At 34.2% G+C, this 25,923-nt stretch overlaps 1 protein-coding gene across 5 annotated transcripts; it reads right to left on the minus strand.

Moving 5' to 3' along the window:
• Positions 1-5,981: 5,981 nt before the first annotated feature.
• LOC139982941 (uncharacterized) lies at positions 5,982-23,636 on the minus strand. 5 transcript variants are annotated; one of them, XM_071996154.1, is made up of 20 exons: positions 23,245-23,636; positions 22,652-22,981; positions 20,166-20,477; positions 18,930-19,241; positions 18,228-18,527; positions 17,531-17,575; positions 17,155-17,199; positions 16,667-16,762; positions 16,376-16,400; positions 15,639-15,706; positions 15,497-15,539; positions 15,021-15,085; positions 14,448-14,615; positions 14,092-14,202; positions 13,469-13,626; positions 12,896-13,015; positions 9,342-9,456; positions 8,734-8,827; positions 8,062-8,143; positions 5,982-7,727 (listed from the first exon to the last, which is right to left on the minus strand). In XM_071996154.1, exons 1-20 carry the CDS (start codon positions 23,597-23,599, stop codon positions 7,644-7,646), a joined length of 2,928 nt encoding a protein of 975 aa, XP_071852255.1. In that variant the 5' UTR covers positions 23,600-23,636; the 3' UTR covers positions 5,982-7,643. The 5 variants fall into 5 exon arrangements, with proteins under 5 accessions (XP_071852255.1, XP_071852257.1, XP_071852256.1 ...); XM_071996156.1 differs by lacking the exon at positions 17,155-17,199; XM_071996155.1 differs by lacking the exon at positions 16,376-16,400 and having other exon boundaries at positions 15,639-15,704.
• Positions 23,637-25,923: the final 2,287 nt, after the last annotated feature.

Raw genomic sequence — 25,923 nt, forward strand, 5'->3', positions numbered from 1 at the left:
TCCTACTGTTTGAGACATAGAGCTGTAAAATTGATTTATCTAAGGTTATTACTTCACACATAGTATTACATACGAATTACTCCATGATCAAGTGACAATTTCTTTCTTTTCTCGAATATACATATACTTATGGAATGCACTTCCGGTACTTGTTTTTGTTTTCAATTTAAATGGAATCATTCAAAGTTATATTAGTTTGCTTCAAGTTTTAAGTTCTATTGTTTGATACAGATATGTAAATTAGATATATCTGATTGTATTTTACTTCACAAATAGTAAAAGAAGTTCTTTACGATCAGGAGACAAATCTGTTTTACCAATATGCTTGTTGTTATGGAATGCACCACGGTATTTGTTTTTGTTTTCATTTTAAATGGAATCAGTCAAGTTATATTAGATTACAGTTATTGCCTTCTTAATAGATAAACATTGTTTAAATTTAAACTAAATTTCTCATATATTCTTTAGGGTAATTCTCTATTCTAAAATATCCTACTCATTTCCTGTTTTGATGTACAACAGGTAAAATCCGTATTTACAGTGACAAGCAGTAAAGGAAATTCACAAAGGAAATAATGATTTAATAGTGTCAACTTGTAGTCTACTGCACGATACTGCACGATAACCGTATCACAGTATATATAACGTTGAATAGTAGTGAAACACAGTAACTAACACGTCAAAATGACTGACAGTCAATACACTATTATTCGAAAGTCACACAGGAAACATTTGTAACGCGCATTGACTTTTGTTTTCTGTGAAGCCAGTTAATAAGCGTGTTGTGCGGAAGTGTTTATGATGTTACCATTAATTTCACATTCATTGGTTAAAGTGAGAGACACACGATTTTTTTTTTGCAATTTGCCCATCAGTCGATGGTGTATTGGACTACATGTAAATTTGATATTACTCTCATCAAATGAGACCCTTTAAGTAAACGTGTATCTCCCCTGCAACATAATAGTTATTCTGATGTATTGTAATAGTCTGGAGTGTGAATTCAAGCTCGCTGCTTTAAAGGGATCCACTTTGTAAAATGATCACAAGTGATCACACTTAACCGTATCATATTGCAATAAGTTTGAGTTAATATAATAGTTACATGTTTTGCATATTGACCGGCATTTTCTTTTAAGGTTCATTTTGGTTTCATCCCATTAAAAGTTATTATTCTGTTGGAACATGTAACATGAGTGATAAGTTATTTGTTTCGACTCATAAATAATGTTATCAAAAAGTTAATTATGTAGTCCACCGCCATTTCACTCACTACGGATACTGATGAGCCAGAGATTACCTCCTGTTCCCCATTGTTTGGTACATGCCGTGTCACAGTATCTTACTCCATCTCTAACCAGTTGTCCTACATAGCTCATCAGGCACATATTCTATGTTATCAACAACAGTATCTTCACAGATCGCTTCACTCGGTAACCAACGTTATTACTTTTACCTTGACATATCCTAAACATGTCACTACAGAGTCAACACTTCTTTGTAAACAAGTCTTGTTATGATTGATTCAAAATAAATAGGAAATGCAATCTTAAGAAGACTGAAGCTGCTTCGTGATGGTACAATAAAGGACGTTTAACTAAATTGGGATGCTTTATGATGAATATAAAACTGCATCGTTTGTTTATTATTTTCATTTTTGTTTGTAGCCTCTAATTATTGATACATTCTTCACTAATTGGGTGAAAATAATATCTTTCTGTGTATTATCTCTTTGAAATTTTCAGGTTACTGATTTACATTGAGTGCCATACTCGCCAGTATTAGACAGACCCATATAATGCCCACCACACATATTTGAGGTAAATTTAAAATCGTTAGAAGCATATACTAACATCTAAATAAGTTAATGCGAGAAAATGAAAATGAAAATTAACCTTGGCATTCCACGAAAAGCTTTTACAGGTAGCCTTAATAATTATGAAGAAGATACGATTACTGAGTCTTTGCAGCACACATAGGACAAGGAATGGTAGTGAACCACAAAAGCTCAACTATGAGTAAACATTTTAGGTACAATTGGTGAAAGAGAATGATGCTTTTAAACCTATAACCACAAGGTCAGTATTTGTATTCTTATTGTACTTTCCAGAATAGTCATGTCTGACTTGCTAATGCAGTATTGGAAGATGGTGATGAACATTGAATAAACAAAACTACGTTATGTCAGATTGGACTGACCAAAGTACTATAACAGCGGTGAATTATACATTCCATAAGATTTACAGCAGATGATACTGATGTTCAATTATAACAAAAATACCGAAACGCAACATGCTATTGTATTATTGCGACACGAACATTTTAATGTATGTCACCGAAATCCGTTATGGTGATATTCAGGTTTTAATATTTCAGTGCTTGGGTAAAGAAACAGTACACCTTTAATTATCTTAAGTATAATTAACAGTCAAGGAAGGGGTTTTGCAATGTATTTTTGGCTATCGCGCTAGGAGTTGAAAGGTAGAAAAGGCCTACTTTGAACACAATAAGCGAAACAAATGTTGGGAACTTCCTTGTTCTAAGTCGAAAGTGTAAGTGTTGAAAAGGAAAAAAACAGGATAATATCGGGGCTTTAATTGTTCCTTCTTTCATTATCACATTTAAGTTGTTGAAGGCAATACGATATAGTTGTAAGTTGTTGACTAAATCTATCACGCGTGGACTGTTATGATGATACTTTCTTCCACTTGCTTTCTGTTATCATCGAATATATATATATATATATATATATATATATATATATATATATATATATATATATATATATATATATATATATATATATATATATATATATATATATATATATATATATATATATATATGTATATATGTATATATGTATATATATAAATATATATATATATATATATATATATACATATATATATATATATATATATATATATATATATATATATATATATATATATATATATATATATATATATATATATATATATATATTCGATGATAACACAAAGCAAGTGGAAGAAAGTATCATCATTAACTTACGGTGACACTATCAGTTAACATACTGTAAAGCAATTGCCATTTTCCAGTATGGACTGATTAGGCAAACAACGGTATCACCTGGTAATTATGTAGCAGACTTCAATCCCAATAAACGAGAATGTACAATTGTTGTTTTTGCTTCCATCAAAAGGCAAGGAACTAGATATGAAATGTCCATCAGATAGGCAACTCCTTGGATTGCCCTATTGTTTCTATTGGTGGTCCTGTGGTCTAACCTTAACTGACATAATACATATTAAGCTCTCAGCGATCGTATGGGTTGCATTATCCCGTATACCAACCAATGTACATAGTTTGCCTTGAACACCAACGTATCTTTATATAAAAAGTATGTGCTATTAAGAAGAAAGAGGATACAAGAAAATAGGAAAAATGAAGCTTGGAGTGGCATGCATTATCCTTCCCCTTTTCATCTACATCATCTTTTTGCAAACAGAAATAAGTGCATTCAGTAGTCTGTGCCGATGCAACAACTATATGGTAACATGATTTAGGAATACTTTAAGATGAAGTAGGGTGATTCCAGTGGTCTTCATCACTTTGTTGTAATCGACATAGGTAAAACAAATTGTGATAATTATCTCATTGTTCTCATTTGCCTTGTTCACACGTAAGAACGCACTCGTACTTCAAGTCCGCAAGGCTAATAATTCCCTTAGTGTGCAAGCTTGCGTAATGGTACTTGAAGTCCGCGTGCGTTCTTAAGAATAACCCTCCTTTCCGGGTTTCTTCAGTCCCTCTTGCGTTCGTAATGAGTGTACTGTGAAAAGTCGCGGACTTATGGTGACCCGATATTTCCAGTTAAGTTATAATATCCGCTCTATCCAGTTGACATTTGGCGGGTATCTTCTGTTCAGTGTAGTCATCTTTACTCCAAAACTGGTATTTTCAGATTGAGTAACTTATACTAAATGTGTTCAATTGAAAGCAGTGTTTGCTGGCGATGATAGAAATGTATTGCCCTCTTGTTTTTCATATTTAGATACATATATTGAACTTTATCTTTCTCTGTCAAATTATGGAAGACTAGTTGAACTTTTTATGTAAACCTAAATTTAAAGGTTGAACATTTTATATACACACACACACACACACATATATATATATATATATATATATATATATATATATATATATATATATATATATATATATATATATATATATATATATATATATACATATACATATATATATATATATATTTATATATATATATATATATATATATATATATATATATATATGTATATATATATGTATATATATATATATATATATATATATATATATATATATATATATATATATATATATATATATATATATATATATATATATATATATATATATATATATATATATATATATATATATATATATATATATATATATATATTAGCCAAGTCTCACGATGGCTTATTTGGTGCAATTAAACCACTACGGGGCAAAACAGTTTCTCTCTTCCATTTTCTGTTATAGAGGGATACGTTTGGAAGCATTCATTTTGTCTCATTGATTAAGCTGCATTTGAATTAATGATCATATGCATCTAATGATAAGAATGTTTTAACATATCAATTGTATTCAGTAGCATTTGCAATGAATCTGCCACAGTTACCAGTTATAAAATATGTCTGAAGAACATGTGCCTCACAATTTGTATGTATATCTTTATCTAGAACGTGCTACCAAAGTGCAGCTATACACATTTAAGTGTTAACACCTATATATCTCCTATCAGGACTTTTTCCATTTGTAGCCCCCTTTTCGTTAACATTGAAGGATAACTCTGTTCTAGCTCGTATTTTATGATTACTCATTTAATTCTTAAAATTCAATCTGAACATTGAATTAATTCACTAAAACTAAATACTTCTATTTCATTAACACGTCTTATTTTGCTTAATATATATACAGGGAGTATGCAATTAATTTACGTAGATACATCTGTCAACTAATACACAAGATATGTTTGTTTTTCAGGATACAACCGATACAAAATTCGTAAAGGCCAAATGCTTGTCAAACGAAGTAACTTTCATGCGCTGTAGTTTAACTTGATGCAACGTGTGGATTATCTCTTAATATTTTCAAGTAATACGTTTCCTTATTGGAATTGTTGTCAATCCAACACAGTATCGTGCTACGTTTGTCAATTTTTGTTATGAAGTTATTTTGTTTTATTTTTCCTTGTATTTTCTGTTATTCTTTTTATTGAAGTTTGCACCCAACGATCTTATTACAGAAAAAGAGATCTAACGACATGTACATGGCTAAAGATACATCCAACTTTTATGTTTGAAGGAAACAAAACGTGTATGCCAAACTTAATAAAAAAAAGTTGAAGGTTTACAGTCTTGTATGAGGCTAATGCCTCCTCACACGACTTTACAACTTAACCCCTGGTCATTGGTAACTTGTCACACCTACACACCAAAGTGTGCACAATTCAATCAATCTCTCCTGGGGCACCACAGTGCACCACAACCACGTGTCCCCCGGGGGACTTCCCATAGGGTGCAGCCACAAACCGGCGCACGCAACTATATTTACAAGTTACCTCGCAGGTCCCCATTTATACACCTGGGTGAAGAGAGGCAATGGAGATAAAGCGCCTTGCACAAGGACACAACGCAATGATCTGGCCAGGGCTCGAACCTGTAATCCTTAGATCACAAGTCCACTGCCTTAACCACTTGACCACAACGCCCTCCTAATACACGGAAAGCAATGAAATATATATTCAAATTGAAAAATTTAGTTTTTGGAAGGATGTATACCAAGCACTGGTGGGGATCATGGGCACCTCAGCTGAGACATTTTCCTTTTTCAGGAATATATTTTTTTGTGATACTAATTTTCAAGCACAAAAACCCATATTCAATTTCAAGTGCGTACAGTAGAGGAAATAAAACATCAGATGATATTCCAACTCATCTTTTATTTGTTTTCATTATAATTATCATATATATATTTTCATCATATTATATATGTTTTCATATATAAAATGTCATTTATTGACCGCAAATGACATTGATTGTTGTTAATACTAGCAGAAACGGCGTAAAAACGGTAAAATGTCGCAAACGGTTCACATAATAATGGATTGACTACGCCTACATGTGAGATTAGCAATAAACATTCTAAACTACACAGTGCCAGTGTCACTGGTGTAACGAATACTTCTGCAATTTTAGTTTAATATTCTTTAAATTTGTTACACTGTTGAATTGGAAGCCACCCGCCGTGAAATTGTAACCCACAAGCCCTTGCGGTTGTCACCCACATATGTGGTCGCTGAGCGTCTCATGGTCTGTATTTATGTATTTACCTAGTTCCATGGTTGTAACATCATATTTATGCAAACGTTGGTATGGTATGCATACTGTACATATGCAAGATCTTGTTAGTAGTAGTAGTAGTACTGTACTTATACATAGTGACACCGCTTTTTTTCTTCTCGACGTATAGCTTCTCCAAACTATGTTTTATTACCGGACAACTATTTTCATAACATTGGACTATGGTGGGGAGAATGCTGAATTGAATATACAATAAAGATAGTGAGTTAGTATTCCTTCGATCAGTTTGATCGAACGATTGGAACTTGAGCTAGCTGTTAGTAGCCTAGTTCTTAATATAATATTAGTACCATAGTCAGAGGCCTAGTCCAATAAAGTTATGCTATTAGGCCTAGTCAGAGAGGTCTTGTGAAGATGATCGGAGGTATGTGATATCAAGTGTAATATTAATAAGTAACCATAGGCTAGATTTTGCAAATTTATTACTGTTGTCACTAGACTGCTAGTCACATCGACGATCAGCGGTTATTCGTAATAATATGGCTTTTTTTCGTAATGCATTGCCATGTATTCTCTCATTGGTTTGTTTAAATCATGAGTCAACGTTTTAGCTCAACTTGGCTAGGTGAATCCTCATTTTTTGCATGGTTAGTCAGGTAAGCAGATTAAAGTAAGTTATTTTTTTTTCTAAAAATAAACAGTTTTTTTTAATATTTCCCTCTTCAGAACGCACGGAATCAATTTAAATGGGAATATTTGAAACCACTGGTCTGGGTCAGTGGGTAAAGCCGCCGGAAACGGTAGCGTGTTGAGATATATTGTGTTATTGCTTACTTCCTCATATTTATAGAAGGGATAGTTTAGCAGGTTTATCCATTGAGACACAAATTCAAAAAAAATGTAATCACAGTCATAGACAAAACATAAAATAACACAATTTACGTTGACTAGTGCATTGTAGTAATAGCTAAGACGGGTTGTCAGCACTATCAATTGAAAATAACTAGCCAATATAAGTATAACAGTTAACAAGTATATCAATTCGCACTGTTCAAACGAGACTGACGTAATTATCATTCTGTTTGATTTTCGCCTCCAGTTGCAAATAAATTTCTCTATCAATTGCAAGGAGCTCCACATTGTGCTTTCTGTTTTTAACTAGAATTGAAGTTATGAATATCCTCTATGTGCATATATGGGTTATCGGTAGTTGTCCGAATTGTTCTGCTACCATCTGATACTGTTCATCTATCTTCGTTCGGTGATTCCTTCAATTTAATTTTAATTAGCAGTTCCACCCATTGGCATGTATGATTCGGAAAGTGGTATCTCATAGAAACTGTTTTCTATTAGAGTTTCAAAAATCTGTGAACACAAAAAAAATTACATGTGGATACTTATGATTAGATAAAAAAAAAGTTGTTTCTTAGTTATGAGAGTCTCTAATGACTTACAAATAATTGGCACGTTGTAAGTTTCATTTTCGAATTCCCAAGAAACAAGTTAAACACATAGTTTGGTGTTCGAGACAAGAATTAACATATTAACTTAAGCTGGTTGGCATTAGATTGGCTTTAACGGTAACGTAGCAAAATTCACATTCTTTTTTTCATGTGTAACATTATAAAATAAAATGTACATTGTTTGTTTTTCTGTTCATCTGAAATAAATGCATAACTTAGGAAACGATTTCACTTACTGCTTTGAATGATTCTTTAAGATGATGAATTGAAGGTCTAAGAGAACATGTTTGACTCCAACAATCAAATAATACCAAGTTCCTGTCAAACGAAAATACAGAATGATATATTCATTGGTTCATCTTGGTACACACTATTTCTCTAAGGCAACAGTGAAATTGTTATCAACCTTATATATAACATATTTTGCGAAACGATCTAAGGTTATCGTATATAACTTTCAGAATGTGTAATACTAAAGAAAGGTATTCAATGTAATGGGTTAAATGTTTACACCCACTATTACGGTGTGAGATGAGAATTAAGTTCTCTCATTTATATATCTAGTCCTAATTTTCCTAATTATTAATATACCATATCATCACGTAGAGTTCTGACAAGATTTTGGCAGAACCGGATCATGCGTTTTTTTTTTGTGTGTTTTTTTTGTGAGGTTGTTTATCTCTCACCAGTGCTCATGTGAACACATTAACATTTGTTAAAATACGACCTTAGTGCAGGATTTTTGTATCGTTATTTTTTTTCATTACTAGTCTCGATGAAAAATATAATGATCTTTTTTCCATGATATATTTATGTGAATTACTGCGATGGTTCACATAATGTATATTAAATGAATAAATGATTAACGATTGCCATGGTATTTAGTCAATTTAGTAGATAAAGGATACCTCAGTTGAAAGTATCTCTGAGGCCAATTTAACGTCGGTGCTTTAACATCTTGACCGGGTTTTATATCTTCATCAACTGGAAACGGAGAGTCTCCTTTGGGAAATATTCGAGAAAAAAAAATAATCATAAATGCTATTTTTCAGAGAATATCCCTTACAATGAACTAGTGTGTTGTATCTAACAACATTTTTCTATCAAAAAGGGAAAACAAAACTTTGGTTCAATACATTTGTGTACTTTAAAACGCATGGAACTAAAACGATACACCTTTCATGAAAGTATGGCTATTTTAGTTTAAGCCACATTATTTTGCGTATTAAGAAACTAGAAACATAAACGTTGCTTTCTAGATTAAGTGACAGGTTATAGGTCGATTTCTCAACGATTTTAATATCGATAGCCTTAAAATCAGCCATGACACTTTAAAAATACAAGCAAAGCAACTTTCCAAAATTGCTACTTTCATACGTCATGCTACCTTAATCGAATCTGGTTTTTCAATATTCGTCTTCCTAACATACACAAATGTTAGCAACACTATACTATGATAACGACCATATATATGGATTAGGCTCATACACATAATACATGTGTATACTTTATTTACCCATTGATAATATCTCCCATATTACTACAGCTGTGGACCATACATCACTCTCTGCAGAATATTCATTACGGAAGAAAGATTCTGGTGGAAACTGATTGAAAGAGACAGTATTCATCTGGCAAAAAAAAGAATTGTAAACACCAACTATGGAAACACAATTTTTGGGGAATTTTCCATTAATTTGGGAGTTAACATATCCATAATCAACATGTGTAAAACAAAATCTCCGAAAACCTTCTATACACCATCAAAAAACGACCACGAAAGATGACATTTTGGGTAGTCACGTGACATGTACCTCTGGAATGTCTGAAAACAGAGAATTACCCAAAAGGAGCCTCTGGTCACCGTGTGACGTCATATTAGGTATACCGCGATAATCAAACGCTGATATATGTACTGTATATACACAGATAGGAAACAATGGTACTGTATTTGGCTTACAATTTCGAGCGTTTGGAAAGCTGCTAGCTCAAAACAAGAATACATGAATGTTAACAACTAGTTTTAAGACAATTTTAAGCAGACAGAGTGAAATTGATTATGTTATATGCAAAATTTCTACTCAAATGGAGGCATTTTTTACATAGCGGAGCGTCAATAGGTACGTAAGATACAATATACTGTAGAGCATGCAAGCAGCTTGCCGATTCCTTAATACAAGTTGATCGCAAGATACCGCAAACTGAACAGAAGAATGCGCGATTACCCCAAAAAAACACTAAACATAATCGAACAATTACGAGGAGACGCTTGCCCGAATCTGCCAGGGTAGCATATGCATGACTAAGCTTCAGTTGAACATAGCCCTTTAGTTACTCGTTTTAATATCCAAAACTACAAACACAGAAACAAGTATCCCGTCCATCAACCAACTTTAGCAGTGAATATCCAAATCCACGTTTCACGTTCAATCCTGGGCGAAATACTACCGGGACTTTATGCAATTCCATAGAGTTAATTCTAGTTAAAACAGGCCTTGATCACTAACATCCTACAATCACAACACAGTTACTTACGAAATAAAACGTCCGATTGCTAGATAGTACCGTTTTATCCACTCCTTGGACCATACAGATGCCACAACAAACAAAACGGACAATATTACATATGTATCCAGGGGCGTATCCAGGGGGGGCGCAACAGGCGCGCGCCCCCCCTATTGGCCGTCACCAAAAAAGAAAAAAGTTTAGCAAAAAAAAAAAAAAAAAAAAAATTGATGACGACCTTTATGTGAGATGTCGGTGATCGCTCAACCCCCCCCCCTCCCGTATGCTTTATTTTTTGTTTGCCAAAAAAAGGTTCTGGCGAAGTTCGGCGGCATAATAGTTTTAGAAACATAGATGGTAATTGTGTTTGTATTATCACTATAAACACTAAATGACATGCCAGCCATACTAAATTGTGCATTTTGTGTCCATATTTACTGGAAATGTTGCTTATTATTAAGGTCGAAAAATGGATCACATATGGCCATGGGCGGCGATCCTGGGTGGAGGGGGGATATATCCCCCCATGGAAATGGGTGGAGGGGATGTAATGCACCATACCCCCCCCCCCCCACCAAATGCCAGGGATAAGAATATTTTCATGCCTACATTTATGCATCTTCGTTAATGTACGGCTCTTTTTTAGCTTCATTTCTCGCCTACCATAAACGCAGTGCGATCTTTTCAAATAAAGCGTCTTTATAAAGCAAAAATAGTTGACTGTAGGCTTCATTGGCCCTATAACAACAAAATGTATTATTGCGCCCACGGTATTGATATAGTACATATATGCACCCTCATAGTATTCATATAGGCCCTATAGTAGGCCTACACACGTACATGTTCCCTCGAACAGCTGAGAATCTCATGTAACCAGGGTAATGCTTAATACACGTTTCACCTGGATGCCCTAGCAATCGGTACCTAGGAATGTAACTATGTGTAATTGTGTATTGCATGTGTATAGGCCTATAATAGCCTGCATGAGGCCATTTTCTTCATCGAATAATATAACAGAGCTCTCGAACATTCTAACGTTGCGCCTGAAGCAAGATTGACAGGGGCAATTTTCCCAAAATAACACCCGAAATTAAAAAAAAAATTATTTTGGATCCTGATTATGAGATATTTCGGACATGACATCCCTATTTTAAAGTTGGGTATATGCCGCTTGGAAACCTCGGGAAGTGCCGTTTCCGGCCATCTAGAGGGATTGTTAATCCCAAAATCTTCTTGTACGCTTCGCGCCAACTCATGGTGGCGCTACGCTTAGATAGTCAACAAGGTCATATCCCCCGCCCCCACTCGGAAGTACGGATCGCCGCCCATGCATATGACACCATTTGGCATTTCAGCCCTTCTTTGAAAGCAAAAATTGTACACCCCCTCCCCTTAGACCCATCCCCCAGGACGGCGATCATTCATGCCTGGCGCCCCCCCTATTGGAAAATCCTGGATACGCCCCTGTGTATCTATCTAGATACACGGTCTATACACGTTCTACATACGGTCATCTCAAAAAGTAAATAGTATACTGTCAATTGCGTGATATAATGTTACATTTAAAGACGTCCAGGGCGTGTTTACGAGGAGACTTGAAAGGGTCAATTTCCAATTAGCTATGTCCGCCACAGCTGTCGAAAGTATGTTTCGCAGAATGAGATATTTGCGGCACACACATAAACAAGGTCATGCAATTGGACTGATGGGCATGATTTATTCCGGGTGCTGAAAAATCTTTCCGAGAGGATCTCACAAACTTGATCCAAAGTCTACGGCGTTTTAGGTCGGTTCTTCTACTCTGATGCTTTTGTTGGCTGATGTATAACTGCCATCTCCAACAATACAGAATTGTGGCATATTGGGGAAAAGGTAGTAATATCGTTGCAGTTTTTGGCAGCATAAGTATACAACTTAACAGACTAAAAGTGTTGTTCTGAGTGCTGTATACCAAATATAGCGTCATATGGTCACCTAATGTTGTAGGAATGTTTCAGGAATGTCTGAAATGGGTTGCCGAAAAAGCTGTATTTTCTTTCCATGTTTACGTGTTAAACGTTCGAAATTGGTAAAGTTAAATACAGCAATGTTAAGTATTACATACACTTACATACATGCACAGTGGTGGTATTTTATGTTCATCGAAAATTCTACATAGTTGACCTTTAAAAACTACAACTATGACTGACTTTTTCGTACATATTGGCAACATGGTTTATTTACAAAAAACAACTGAGAATGAAACATTTATTTTTTATCTTCTTTACTTTTATTTTGTTCTTATTTTTAGAACATATGGAAACCACAGTGAATAATCAGAGACAACCAAGAAAGAAATTGTGCCCTTTTCATCATTAATAAACATGTGACTTGCAGTTATATATATTTTTCATCATTGGACAGAAATATTAAGTAAGCAAACGTTTTGTTTGGTGATATTTTATGTAATAACATGCAAGCTTGTTTAATGAATGAGGTGAATTAGTTTCATCAAAATAATGTTAAATAAAATCTATTGCTATGCATACATTAGACGTTCAAAATTGGTTCTGGATGAATAATCACCTGTGTTTTCTTTATAGTTACTATCTTTGACGCATCTTCAGCAAGGCAGAAATCATATAATTTACAGATGCCTTCCTTTGTGTATAGAATCTTCTTAGTCGATAACCCTGGATGCAAAAACTGTTGAAAATAATAGAATCAACTATGTAAGGAAAACTCTGATATCGAATCTTTCAAAGCTAACATAAAACACAAGTAATAACTTCAAACAAATAAACTATTACAAATTGAACAAGGCCGGCTTGATGTGATCAGGGAGCAATTTATTAAATTTCTATTAACTATTATGAAAAGCGGTTCGATTGTTGCCGTCAACAATAATTATCAAGAGATTATATGATTCGGTTCACAATGATAACTTATGCATTTTTTGTATTCAAATTTCATGTGGCAAGTTGTTATTGATTCTGTTTGTTGAATTTTTGGTTACCCGGTTGTCACACTAACACAGGTGTAGCGTAATCTATAAATACTTTCAATAGTAATGATCATAATTATTCATTTTTTGTTGTTGGAAAAACAACAACTAATAAGCAACATTAGTATTGATACATGCTTGTACCACCGACTCACCCCAAACGACTGCAAACATTCTATTCCTTCCACAATGGCAGTGATATGTTTCATTACATCCAGTACTAAAAATGGACTGCTATGTGAACTCGGGTCAAATGTAAGGCGGCTTTCCAAAGTCTCACATACACTATGTTCAGTAACGAGGTAAAGATTGGCTGTAAGAATAAAAATCCTACTAGTATGATATAGGATTGATGATAATACTTCTTGCAGCTCGATGATACGTTTATATGTTTCCATTGAATATTTATGTATACGCCAGGAAAAGAGGCATTCCTATTCGTAACTGCAATGAGTACGATGAATACCATCAATTATCCGATTATGCCCTTCACTGATTGTTGAAGATTGCTTTTAAGTTTATGTTGCTTTAATTATGGCATGATGATTACACAATTGGTGAATTAACAAGTATAGAATAGTCCTAGACAATGCCTCTTAAAACATTACTAAATTCCAGACTTAGTAAATGATTAGTTTATGGGGTTCTGCGTTTGGCTGGCATTGTAATTGACTACATCGAAATAATCCTTGCGTTATATCAACAAAAAACATGATGTTAGTTTTGTACCAGTATGGATGTGTAATGTATGAATGTACGTGATGAAAGAATAGCTCACTTTTGTCGACTGCTATTCCCTCAATTCTCGTAAGACGATCGGTCGTAGGTAGATCAAGTGTTCGTTTCACAAATGAATTCCAATGGATAATTTTTTTCTTCGTTATTCCCTCTAATGCAGAAAAATGGGGTAATAAACACAACAGTGTACCGGTCATATATGCTTTTAGCAAGGAAGGCACATTTCTCTGTAAGGTAATTGACTTACAATTAAAAAAAATGAATGAGACATTTCAAGTCGCTGTTTCCTTTCCTAAGCGCTATTTTTTAACACAAGCGGAAGGTTTTCGTTAAAATTTTTACCCTTGAAGCACATGGGTGAACATAAAGGGTACCAACAATCATGCTGCGACCTACCTGTGATTGTCGTCAGAACCGCGCATTTGTTGACGTCACTGGACATTCTTATAGTACCCATCCATCTATTGTATATTGTTCCGACCTTTATAGCTAATAAGATGCAGAACTCACTCTCAGTAAATATTCTGTCCTTTGTCCCTCTGTCCTCTGCCGCAGAGTAATAATCTGTAAAGCAGAAGCAGACGTAAGAAAACACAAGTTAAGGTTTTACATGATTATTAAGAAAACTCCATACATGTTTTATAGGTAACACGGTGACAGTATATATTATAAGGAATATACGTTTTCATAATATACAGGTCATACAGTACACATCTTTATAATGTGACCTTATACTATCTACAGGCAGAGTCAGCTGTTGGACGATCTCAATATTGCGCATAAAGGAAATATAATATAAGTATATGTACACAATAGACGTATGTCACCTTAAATGATGTTGTTTTTCATGCTATTTATAATATCATGTATTCAAATACATTTAACGATAACAATACAATAATATGTTAGCATTTATCATTAAGTTATGCACTGTGCCTCAATTGACATATTAAGATAAAACCAACTTACTGCTTTCACTGCCGCTAGAGTGGATGGAATTGCTTTCGTCGATCGGAATACTTGGAAGATCTGATCTGAAGTGAAATCAAACAACAAAAGTGAAACTGTCGATCACCTACCTTTTCCGCATCAAAGAAGACAGTAACAAAGCTAGTTATAATTATCTGAGATGCCCTCGACTACTCGAAAGATAATTAAAGAAACTCATTTACATGATAAAAAAGTATTGAGCACGATTAAACGTTTACGTTATACACAATTAGAGTTATCCCTTGGTAATTCAAACAATATCGTTGACATATTATATCATAACAAATAAAGGTTAACATTTTATGCATGCAGTCAAATGAATAACTAAACACCTTTCATGAAAATATTTAAACCATAAACGCAGCTTTGGGCTTTCTGAGTTCAGCCAAGGAGATCTACAATGTATATTCTTAACATCATTGATTGTGTTTGGCCTTTAGTTTATTAGTCCTTACTTCTGTTTGTTTTTTAGACTCCCTTGTAACGGATTCTGTAAAACTAAAGTAAAGACAGAAATGTAGTAGTTAAAAAGATTCCAACTACAAACGATATGTATATGATTTATAATAGTGATTTAAGACGTTTTTTTTAACTTACGTGATTGTTCAGCCGGCAAAGTGTTGAGTTGCAGTTGAGTTGAACCACCGAGGGTCGTATCTGCATCTCTAAATTAATAACATTCAGTTAAACTTTTGTTATCTTTAAACGTTTCTTATCTGCAGTTTTAATTTCCAAACCAAAAGCCTTTGTTTAGAAAAGCTTGCAGGTTTGAACATTTAAAAAATGAGTCTAATACCTAAATAAATATGTATTACAAAGTACACACCAAGTTAACCCTGCATCCATGCGACCTTATTTTAGGGCAATATTCATTTTACAGAGACATAGACTGGATGGACATGTAGTCGTCATAACATATACCATAACTTACGTGACCACTCTAAGTAATAATAATACTAATAATAATAATAAATACTACTTATATAGCGCCTCCCAAAAATCTCGAAGCGCTGTACAGTAAAAAGAAAGTCATCAACAGAAAAACCAGGCTAAGAAACCAAAAGATGCAAACTCAAAAATATACGACATACAATATACAGATAAAACAGCTAAGAGGATAAGACTATAGTAACCTACAAAAATAAATCAGGCTAAAGAGCAAACTAGAAAGTCATTGTATAACCAACCAATGACGACCATTATTCTAAAGTCTGATTCTTTGTTGCTGAGTATGTCATTTTGAAGTCAATACCAAGCAAATGTTAATGTAAAAAAGTCGAGAGTTTACAAGTATATAAACAACAATACAAAAAAAGCGAAAATGAAAGTCTTACGTTGACAAATTAAAAGACATCGAAGCTGCAGAAAATATGGAAATATCGTGTTAATTCCAAAATTATTCTACCATATATTGGAGACTGAAGGGATCTGAAAACCAGCATTAAAACATTTTATATTGAACATGCCTACAAACCAGTTATCATTATTTACAATCACCCTGGATACTTCGTAAGTCTACTTCAAATTGGTTCTCTTGATAGTAAAGTTCGCACAACCATAATGTTTGTGTTCATGATTATCTCATAGCATAGCATACCAGACCAATTGTAAGCCACTTAACTTACCTCTGATCTTCATTGTTATCTTATAGATGCAGACAAACAAGAAACAAGTTAACAGAATAGCAATACTCAGTATGATCCATTGAAGATAGCCAAATCCTGAAAGAAAGTTGAGACTTTACCAATTATCTTAACAATTTATTGAAACATGTTATATATGGATACTTTACAGGTGAAATACCAATTAACATCATTAAATACAATCATGGACATGTTTTGTAAATGGACATTCAACTAGTTTCACATGTTAGTGCCTACTCAAGTCTAAGTAAAGTAACTTTGAATGACGTCAGAGGTTCGTTTAACTCCTATTTCCGTATATTCCAAGAATAACTATGGATCTAAGAAAAGTGTGATAATATAAATTAGAAAAAAATAGTATCAATACTAGAGAGTTCAATAATAAATTCCCCTCTGCATCATTGTTGCTACAGATCTACCATCGTGAATTAATCTATTAGCATTAAATAAATAGCTTGATGGAAGAAAACCTGAAGATTGCGGTCCTGAGGTGTGGGGTTCTGTCGTTGACCTATCTGAAGGAAAATTGAGACCGGTTGGAGAAAAAAAAAATGATGATACTCTGTAGCTGGTTATTTTCAAGCAAGAATTAGAAGAAACGAAACTCTGTAATAGTTAATTTTCACTGTAAGTTGATCTCACTTTATACTTTGTAGTAAGCATTCTATTAAAATTACATGATTACTCAATGATCATTTCATAACGAAACAACATTGCGAAATATTGTAACAAAGAAACAAACCAAACTATATTAATATATGAGATTAGAATAAATAAATTCAAAGCATTAAAGTTATTGATCATCACTAGATATTTTGAGAGCTCTTTAGCCTTAGCATAAATTACTCATGATATCCAATCCTGAAAGTGTTGGTTGAGTTGTCGACTCGTCTGTAAGAGAAGAAAATATGTTTAACTATTTTCGTCACTCAAAATCTTATTGAAGGATACGGAACAATATTAACTTTGATATGCTGTAGAGAGTTAAAAAAATACTGTTATAATTCTAAGGGTGTAATTCTTACCACATCATAAGATAAGTTAATCACTTGAGGTTCATCAACTGAAGTGACTGACTTAAGGACATATGATATTCAGTGTCACCCAATTTGACACATATTTTTTATTTCTTGAAAAAGGGATACATAGGGAAATGTTATAAACACTGTTAGGTTTTTGTTTTTGTTTTCTGGAATAAAACATATGAAGATGAAAGCTAACATTCTACATAAATGCATGCTTAAAAAACCAAAGCTTAAATAGACACCTTACGAAATGCAGAACTGGGAAACAGAAAGCCGAACTTTTAACATTCTTTGATATCCCACATTAAATTATGTTTATAATGTTGAAACGTTCCGTAAGTTTAATTTTTTAGGATTTTGTTTTTCCCAAGTTCCCAGAAGATTTACATTCAATCCATAGGCTCGTCATCTAGCGTCTTACTAGAAGCGCAGACTGTCTACTTTAAGACTCAGTTGTAACAACGTTTAAGAATGACATATATGTCTACATAACGTAGTGGAAGGCTTTGTTTGCTTACCAGACAGAGTAACGGTCACCGTGACACTTGTTTTGAGATCACGTTCACTGTCTCGTCGTTGTGTACTCGTACATGTAACATTCTCTTCTTTCAGCGGATTTATCAAAACAAACGTTATTCTTCTGGACGCATTTGTGGTCGGGGTCATTTCAGTCACAACTTCATTGCGGTCATTAAATGATAACACTGCTGTAGGTCTTGCTCCATCCGCATGACAAATGACAGTCAAATTCTCTCCAGCAGAAACATACTTCTTATCGGTTCTTTCTCCATTCAAAGTAATGTAAAGCTGTGGGAAAACTTATATCAACAGAAGAAATACACATGCAGTTGTGACATATATTAGGTATCGATTAGCTTTATCAGACATACCTTAAGATGCTATTTAAGAAATCTAAGCTTGTTTAATGTTGAATGAATACTAGAATTGTATATTGTATTTGATTATTGTGCACTTTAAACTGGAAGAGCGATATTTTTACAGTCAAGGAGGATAACATTGAACAGGGAAATCTTACTAACTATAATCAAATGCACCATTTTTTACGCTATAAAAAGAAATAAAATACCTGTAAAACATTTTTGTAATACCGACTTATATATGCGCTAAAATGTACACGTTGCGGGAATTACATTTAACAATATTTGGTTTCTATCAGTTTGCTTCCTAGTGTGCTGTGATACACGATGCTGTTAACTTACCGTAGGTATAGAGTGACACTCCCACATGATACTCTGATGATGTCACACTATTGCCATAGCAGGAAATCTTTTCATTTTCTTGTGTTGGTCTATAATGCAGCAGAGATTTTGAATTATATATTTGAGTATCACCTTCTGTAACATTAGTTTTTGTATAAATCCTATCGCGATTATTTATAACCCAGGAAAGGTTCATCTTTGGCCTTGCTTCCCAAGCAAAGCATGTTATCACCATTAGTTCATACTGGGGAACCCAGACGTAAGATTGATTAAGTGGAAATTCGTTGATCTTCAGTGACATCCTTGGAGGTACTGCGTAAATAACAAAAAAGTTAAATACAATTACCTAGTGACTATGTAATTTCTGTGAGGGATTTGACGAAGATGACCATTTCTTTCAAGTTTGACAACTTTGCTCTTGTCAAAATGGTACACGATGACTCTCACCCCCCCCCCCCACCCGATTAACGCCCCTCCTACTAACACATGTTAAGTAGCTTAGCTACGTTGAATATATAACTTAGATTCCTCTTGGGATAACTCAGATAAGGCTTGTTATTGTGTTCATATTTTGTTTAAAAATTTTGATGAATTTTCTGTAATATATGGTGGAAATCATATTAAATAAAGCACACCTACGTGAGTTTAATTCATCTATTCACAACAATAACAATACTGATATACACACGTACTCAGCATAACCACCCTTAATCTAGCCAGTAGTTTTGCTGCTTATACTTGCAAATTTCAAGATGTATTTTTTTCAACTGTCATTTAAATTGCTGGTTAGACATAAGGACTTACAAGAAATTGGATAAACAAAAGGATATGATTCAATGGAATACATAATTTTAGAATCTACGGCTTTCAAAAGTATCAATTCGTCAGGTTAGTGAAATCGATTCATAGATTTGATGCCATCAGTTGCTACTTACATTTGGGTATCGAGTTTATTTGCAAATCATTCATGACTGTTAATAAAGTCTGGTCTCCGGAAAAGATTAGAGGGTACGGTTAATAAGAAAAGATGTGAACGTTCTTTTAGATTAATTCTTCGTGTTCGTATATTTACTCTGATATTCTTGAACACTTACTATAATGATTTGTCTTAACCGAATTTTTGAACTGCTATATGCCACTTGATGCTGTGATCTATTAATTGGTGTGTACGAAATACATTTGCAAGGTTATGATTTTATCATTGGCGTGCTACGATAATTTAAGCTGTTTGCTTACCATAAGTATACAGTGACACTCCTACATGGTACTCTGATGATATCACATTATTGCCATAGCAGGAAATCGTTTCAATGTATTGTGTTGGTATATAATCCAGAAGAGATTGTGAATTGTATAGTTTTGTATCACCTTCTGTCACATTTTTCTGTGTATAGATTCTATCGCGATCATTTATTAACCAGGAAAGGTTCACATTCGGCCTTGCGTTCCAAGCAAAGCACGTTATAACCGTTCGTCTGTACTGGGGAACCCAGAAGTAAGATTGATTGAGTGGAAATTCGTTAATCTTCAGTGACATCATTGGTGGAACTGCGTAAATGCAAAAAAAAGTAAAATACAATTATTTAGTGACTATGTTATTTCTGAGAGGATTCGACAAAGGAAAATCATTTGTTCCAAGTTTGACAACTTGCGTCGATGTTGTCAAGATAGTACACGATGATTCTCACCCCCACCCCCCCCCTTAGCGTCCCTCTTGCAACCACATGTTATGTATATAGCTTATACGTTGGATGCATATAACTGGGGTTCTTCGTGAGATCATTTAGATGAAGCTTGTTATTATGTTAAATTTTTGTTTAACAATAAAGTGTCTTTAATATTTGGTGGAAATTATATTAGGTTAAGTGCACCCTACGGGAGATAAATGATTATATTTACAACAAAAAACAATACAGTTATACGCATTTACTCAACAAAATCACCCTCAATCGAGCCAGTAGTTTTGCTGGATATAACTTGCACATTTTATGTTGTAATTGTTTCAACTTGATCTTGAATTGCTTGTTAATGCTTCCTTGCACGGATAATGACGTAAGGTAATGAGGAAATTATCACTGTAAATTTATCTTTACAGGAGTCATCATTTAGACAAACTGTTTACGTTAGCGAAGCTTCTGAAACGATCAGTCGATTACTAGGTGAAATTAAGGACACAATAAAGGTTATATTTTAAAACAATTTAATTTAGTATACAATCACGATATGGATTTGCATTCAGATGATGCCCTTTGCTTTGGAAAATTCAACTTGTCGCACTAACCCATAGCATCAGCTAATATACTTTATTATAATATATGGCATGTTGCACTCAAGTCTGGTAACAGTGTATTGATATGAATTATTTGCATGATGCACCCTGGTTCTTATCAAGTTTGTTATTTTTTATTTATTTACCGAAAGCTAAATGAAAACCAATATAAATGAATTTAGTATTAGACATGTCGAATTAAGCTTTCGTCTCATGTCATGTTGAAACGTCAGTCTAATATACCAGTTTGTTGAAAATCACCGACGGACGTGAACTAAGCTTACCCCCTAACGATACATTTGTGAATGGTCCAACACACCGATAGATACATTAAAAGGAAGAAATATATTGATCCATTGTCCCAAGACCACTTAACTGTGTGTGCAATTATAGAGTCTGCATTAAGAATGAAACGTTCGCAAACTGCACTCATCACCCTAACTATTAAATGTAAACTAAACGAAACGCATGTAACTCCGAGTCGTCGAAGCATACGATAAAATGAAGCTTTCTAACTTTAAGGGCTTTGTACGCGTTATTTGCTGTGAAATATAAGTATTTTAATTGCATAAATGCATCTCGAAAGATTTTTTTTCTTTAAATATGCCTTCTTTTTTAATCATTAAAATGGTAAGGTGCAACATCGTCCCTAAACAGTCTTTCAACTTATTTTAATTTATATACGAAATATCCGAAACACTAGGGCATGAAAATCTAACTGACTTGCAGATAATGTAGTCTGTTTCATGATAACAACAACTACATAACTAATACAAAGGAAGGTGGACAAGAAATACTGATGATATATATAAAAGACAATAACTCTGAATTTAAACATCATCTAGTAGTAGACATATTAGTTATTTTCAAAGAGGATATACTATTTTAGCTCTTAATATTTGCTTTTAATGTAAGCTGTTTACTCTGATATACTCTATATTTGTATTCCGTCAATAGAAAAAAAAGACCTGCATTATTTGTAACGATGCCTAAAAGAAAAAACAGAACTAATCTGTCATCTAACTTGTAGAGCTGTTAATATATGATCATGTTTTCTTTTTTAATGAAATTATATTTTAACCGAAATTGGTGTTCCACTCTGAAAGATCATATCACAGGCGCAAAATAAGAATATGTTCACACGACTGTATGATTTTTGTTGAAATAAAAACCAACTAAAAACCATCAGCAACTTCTAAAGTTGAAGACTTATACCAGGAATTATGTTAACGTATCATCAAATGCGTGGCAAACGATACCCATTTTCATGTACACGTATATATAAAAAAAATCGACAGTTCGTGTTTAGCGCGATGTGTCTTGACATTGACCATAATATAGGACGTCTGTAGTTACAAAAGAAACCGGTTTTTAATTTGCTAATTATTTCATCGAAAAGGTCCATGCAATGTTTCAACGTTATATAGTTTCGTTATTAATATAATTTTCTTACCATAAGTTGAGTAGGTAACATCCAACCGTTGTTCTGGGAAGTAGCTTAAACTGCTACTATGACACGAAATATTTCCTGTTTCTTCGGTTGTTTGCAGTGAAAACCTCATCCTTGAATCAAAAGTGCTGCCGTTCAAAATTGCATTGGTTGTAGTGTTGCTATCTGATGGTGATATTTCTACATTGTCCACCGTAATGGAAATATTTACTGGAGGTCTGCTACCAGTAGCGTAACATGATACAGATATGGTTGTATTGTAAGGTATGTAAAACGTATCTCCATTATCATGGTAAGAATGCCCGTCTACAGTAACAGATAAAGTCGGTGGAACTGGTTGTGGCAAGAAACGATTTTAAAAGAGAGACAATATGTTAAGGACATACAACTAGACACTTAATATAACGTTTAACTATGGCACGAAACAAACGAATGATTGACTATTTTTTTTCTCATTTGGCAATATGTTATACCTGGTTGATGGAAAACCAGCAACCCCCCAACCGCTCCCATCCTCTCTGCCTCAAGAAAGAAAGGAAAAACGTGATTTGTGGTAGCCTTAGTGACATACGTGACAACACAAAACTGTTACAAACCTTCCACGTCTAAGAAGTACGTTTGCAAAGTCTCGTGGTTCTTGATGCATTCGTACTTTCCAATATTCAGCAACGAGATCGGCTGGATGAATAATGACTTATTTTGAAACAAGTGCAAACTTTCATTAAATTCAGGACGCAATAATAGATGTTCAAAAAAAAGTAATGCGTTTTGAAATTTCCAATCAAGGGAGTTGTTTTCCCAAGTGTGACAAGCATTAAGCAAAACAGATCCATTAACCGCTTTTCGGTAATTAAGTACAGCAGCTGGAATCACAGCATGGGCCATGTTAAAGATAAGAAAAACTCGAAAAGACATGTAGATAGTTGCTTCCATGTTACTTTCCTGATGCATTGTGTGAGCCAAACATCATTGTCTATAACATAGACTATAACAATGAGTATAATACTATAAAGCGACGTTCTGTTCACATGTACAGTCACATGCACTCACTAAACTACGGATGCCGAAAAATACTCCCATATAATTGAGCTTAAACAAGCTTAATACTTCTTTTTGACGTCACTGTACGTTGACACTAAAGCACCCCTATTATGGTAATTTGGACAAATCAAATTGAGAAAACAAATGTTCAACCAAGTCAACAGACTGTAAAGAGACAAACATCGTAAGCGAGAAAGGATAAGTTAGTAATATGAGACTGTTTTGCAAGTTAGACGTATCTGTCATTATTAGCGAATGCATTGTTTATGCAAACAAAATGAAGTTAACATTCACAACAGTGTCGTGCCCAGGATTTCAACGAATGAAATGTCAATTAAAGTTATACCTCGCGAAGTTCACATGACTCGGCATTCCCTCGCCATTGACGTACAAGACAGTGGGAAGAGGAATTCAAATTCCCCTGAAAAGTTCAGGGGCTAAACATCGGTGAAGGGCCAGAGGCGAATTTACGCATGTTATAAACTTCGAAGGGGAGTTGCCGTGGGGTAATTGGAGCTGATGCTGATATAGCGCCCAGTGGCGTAGCTAGGGGGATCAAGGAAGGGCACGCGCACGGGCGCCGGGTTGAGGGGGCCCTGAAATGAGAGAATTATCGTAAAAAAATATGCACATTTTAGAAAAACATTACGAAATTGATGTATCTCGTAAGGCATGCATATATTCCAGTTACTAATAAGAATCTGAACTGAATACAGTTACTGAATACAGATTGTGATTTTATTTTCTGTTCATTTCGACCGTTTTCTCTTCTTTTTTGTTTGTTTCTGTTCTGTGTTCTGTAATGACAACATGTCACGGAAATGTCACGGGTATTTCAATATACTCTTCCAAGGCATTAACTTTCGAAAGGTGGAAATATCATAGGCGTGGTAGTTCAATTTGATTTAGTAGGGTGGGGGGTGAGAGACTGTGGCGACTTGCCTGAAAAGTATCATTAAATATGTTCGCACGCTTCGTGCGCAATTTATTTTTCTTTCAGTAGTGTGGGGGGGGGGGGTGGGCGCAATGTTCTACTCTTGCAACCGGGCTCAAAAATCTCTCTACGCCACTGGTAGCACCCCAGCTTCCCCTTCACCAAATGAAATTTATAAACACTTATTCTCCGTGATATTCCGTTTTAAGTTAGGTCCGATTTAGTAGCTCTTAAGGCAGCATTGTACAAATAAAAAATATTCACCTTTAAAATTCCCCCATTGAATTAAGAAGTGACTTGAATCTTTATATGAGGGCCAGTAAAACGGTAATACATTATTAATCCGTTTCAATGATATTTATTGTAGTCGAAGTGCAATTAAGCAATTAATGTATAACTTCGATAGTCACAAAATATAATCGAAACATTAACTTCCCTTTTAATCGTTTATGGTGGTCATTGATAGCACAATATTTCTGCACACAATATATAACATGGTTAAATTAAACAATTAATGGTATTTTCTTATTTGCTATCCTTCCTTAGTGTTATAGGTCTCTTTTGCATTGTTTTTGATGAGGGCGCTATGGATAATCTGCTTCTTGCTGGCATCTGGGACCACTTTGATTGTTACAAACTATAATTAAAATTAACGAGTAATGTCACTTAACCTATGATAATTATTTCTAATCCTCTTTGCCTTAACAAATTAAGAATATGTAGGAGTAATTATAAACTGATATTGATTTACATTGTCACTTGAGTTATTAAGCCGTAATGATGATGTACAATTTGCGCCATAAGTTAATTCCCCAATATTAACAGAACTGGCAGACCGAAAACTTCCCCATTTCTGTATATTTCCTTATGTCCCTTTGGTATCAGGAACTTCTCGCTTCACATGTTAAAGTTTGTGCTTGTAAACATTTACCGCATATTTCACATAAGTTACGTTCAACATTTGAATCTAATATTGATCTACAGTGTCTGTTTTATTCTTCCGAAGTTGTATAGTACAGCCGTCTCCATCGTAATACATTAGATGGCGCCCTTTTGTTAATGCCGTTAGCCCGGCATGCGCCGAACAGACAATCTAGACATGATGTAAATAATCATGTTGCTTTGTGTGTGCAGTATATCCCAAAGTAATGAGTTTTCATTATTGTTGACTCTGTGTTCTGGTACAATCAGAGGGCATCCCTTACAGCGTGAATCTATTATTTTCTCTTACAAACGTTTACATTATGGTTGCCATATGTACCGACGTTGGATACATTTTAACGGATGACGCTACGACCTT

Source organism: Apostichopus japonicus, chromosome 16 (assembly GCF_037975245.1).
Source record: "Apostichopus japonicus isolate 1M-3 chromosome 16, ASM3797524v1, whole genome shotgun sequence".
Taxonomy (NCBI): domain Eukaryota; kingdom Metazoa; phylum Echinodermata; class Holothuroidea; order Aspidochirotida; family Stichopodidae; genus Apostichopus; species Apostichopus japonicus.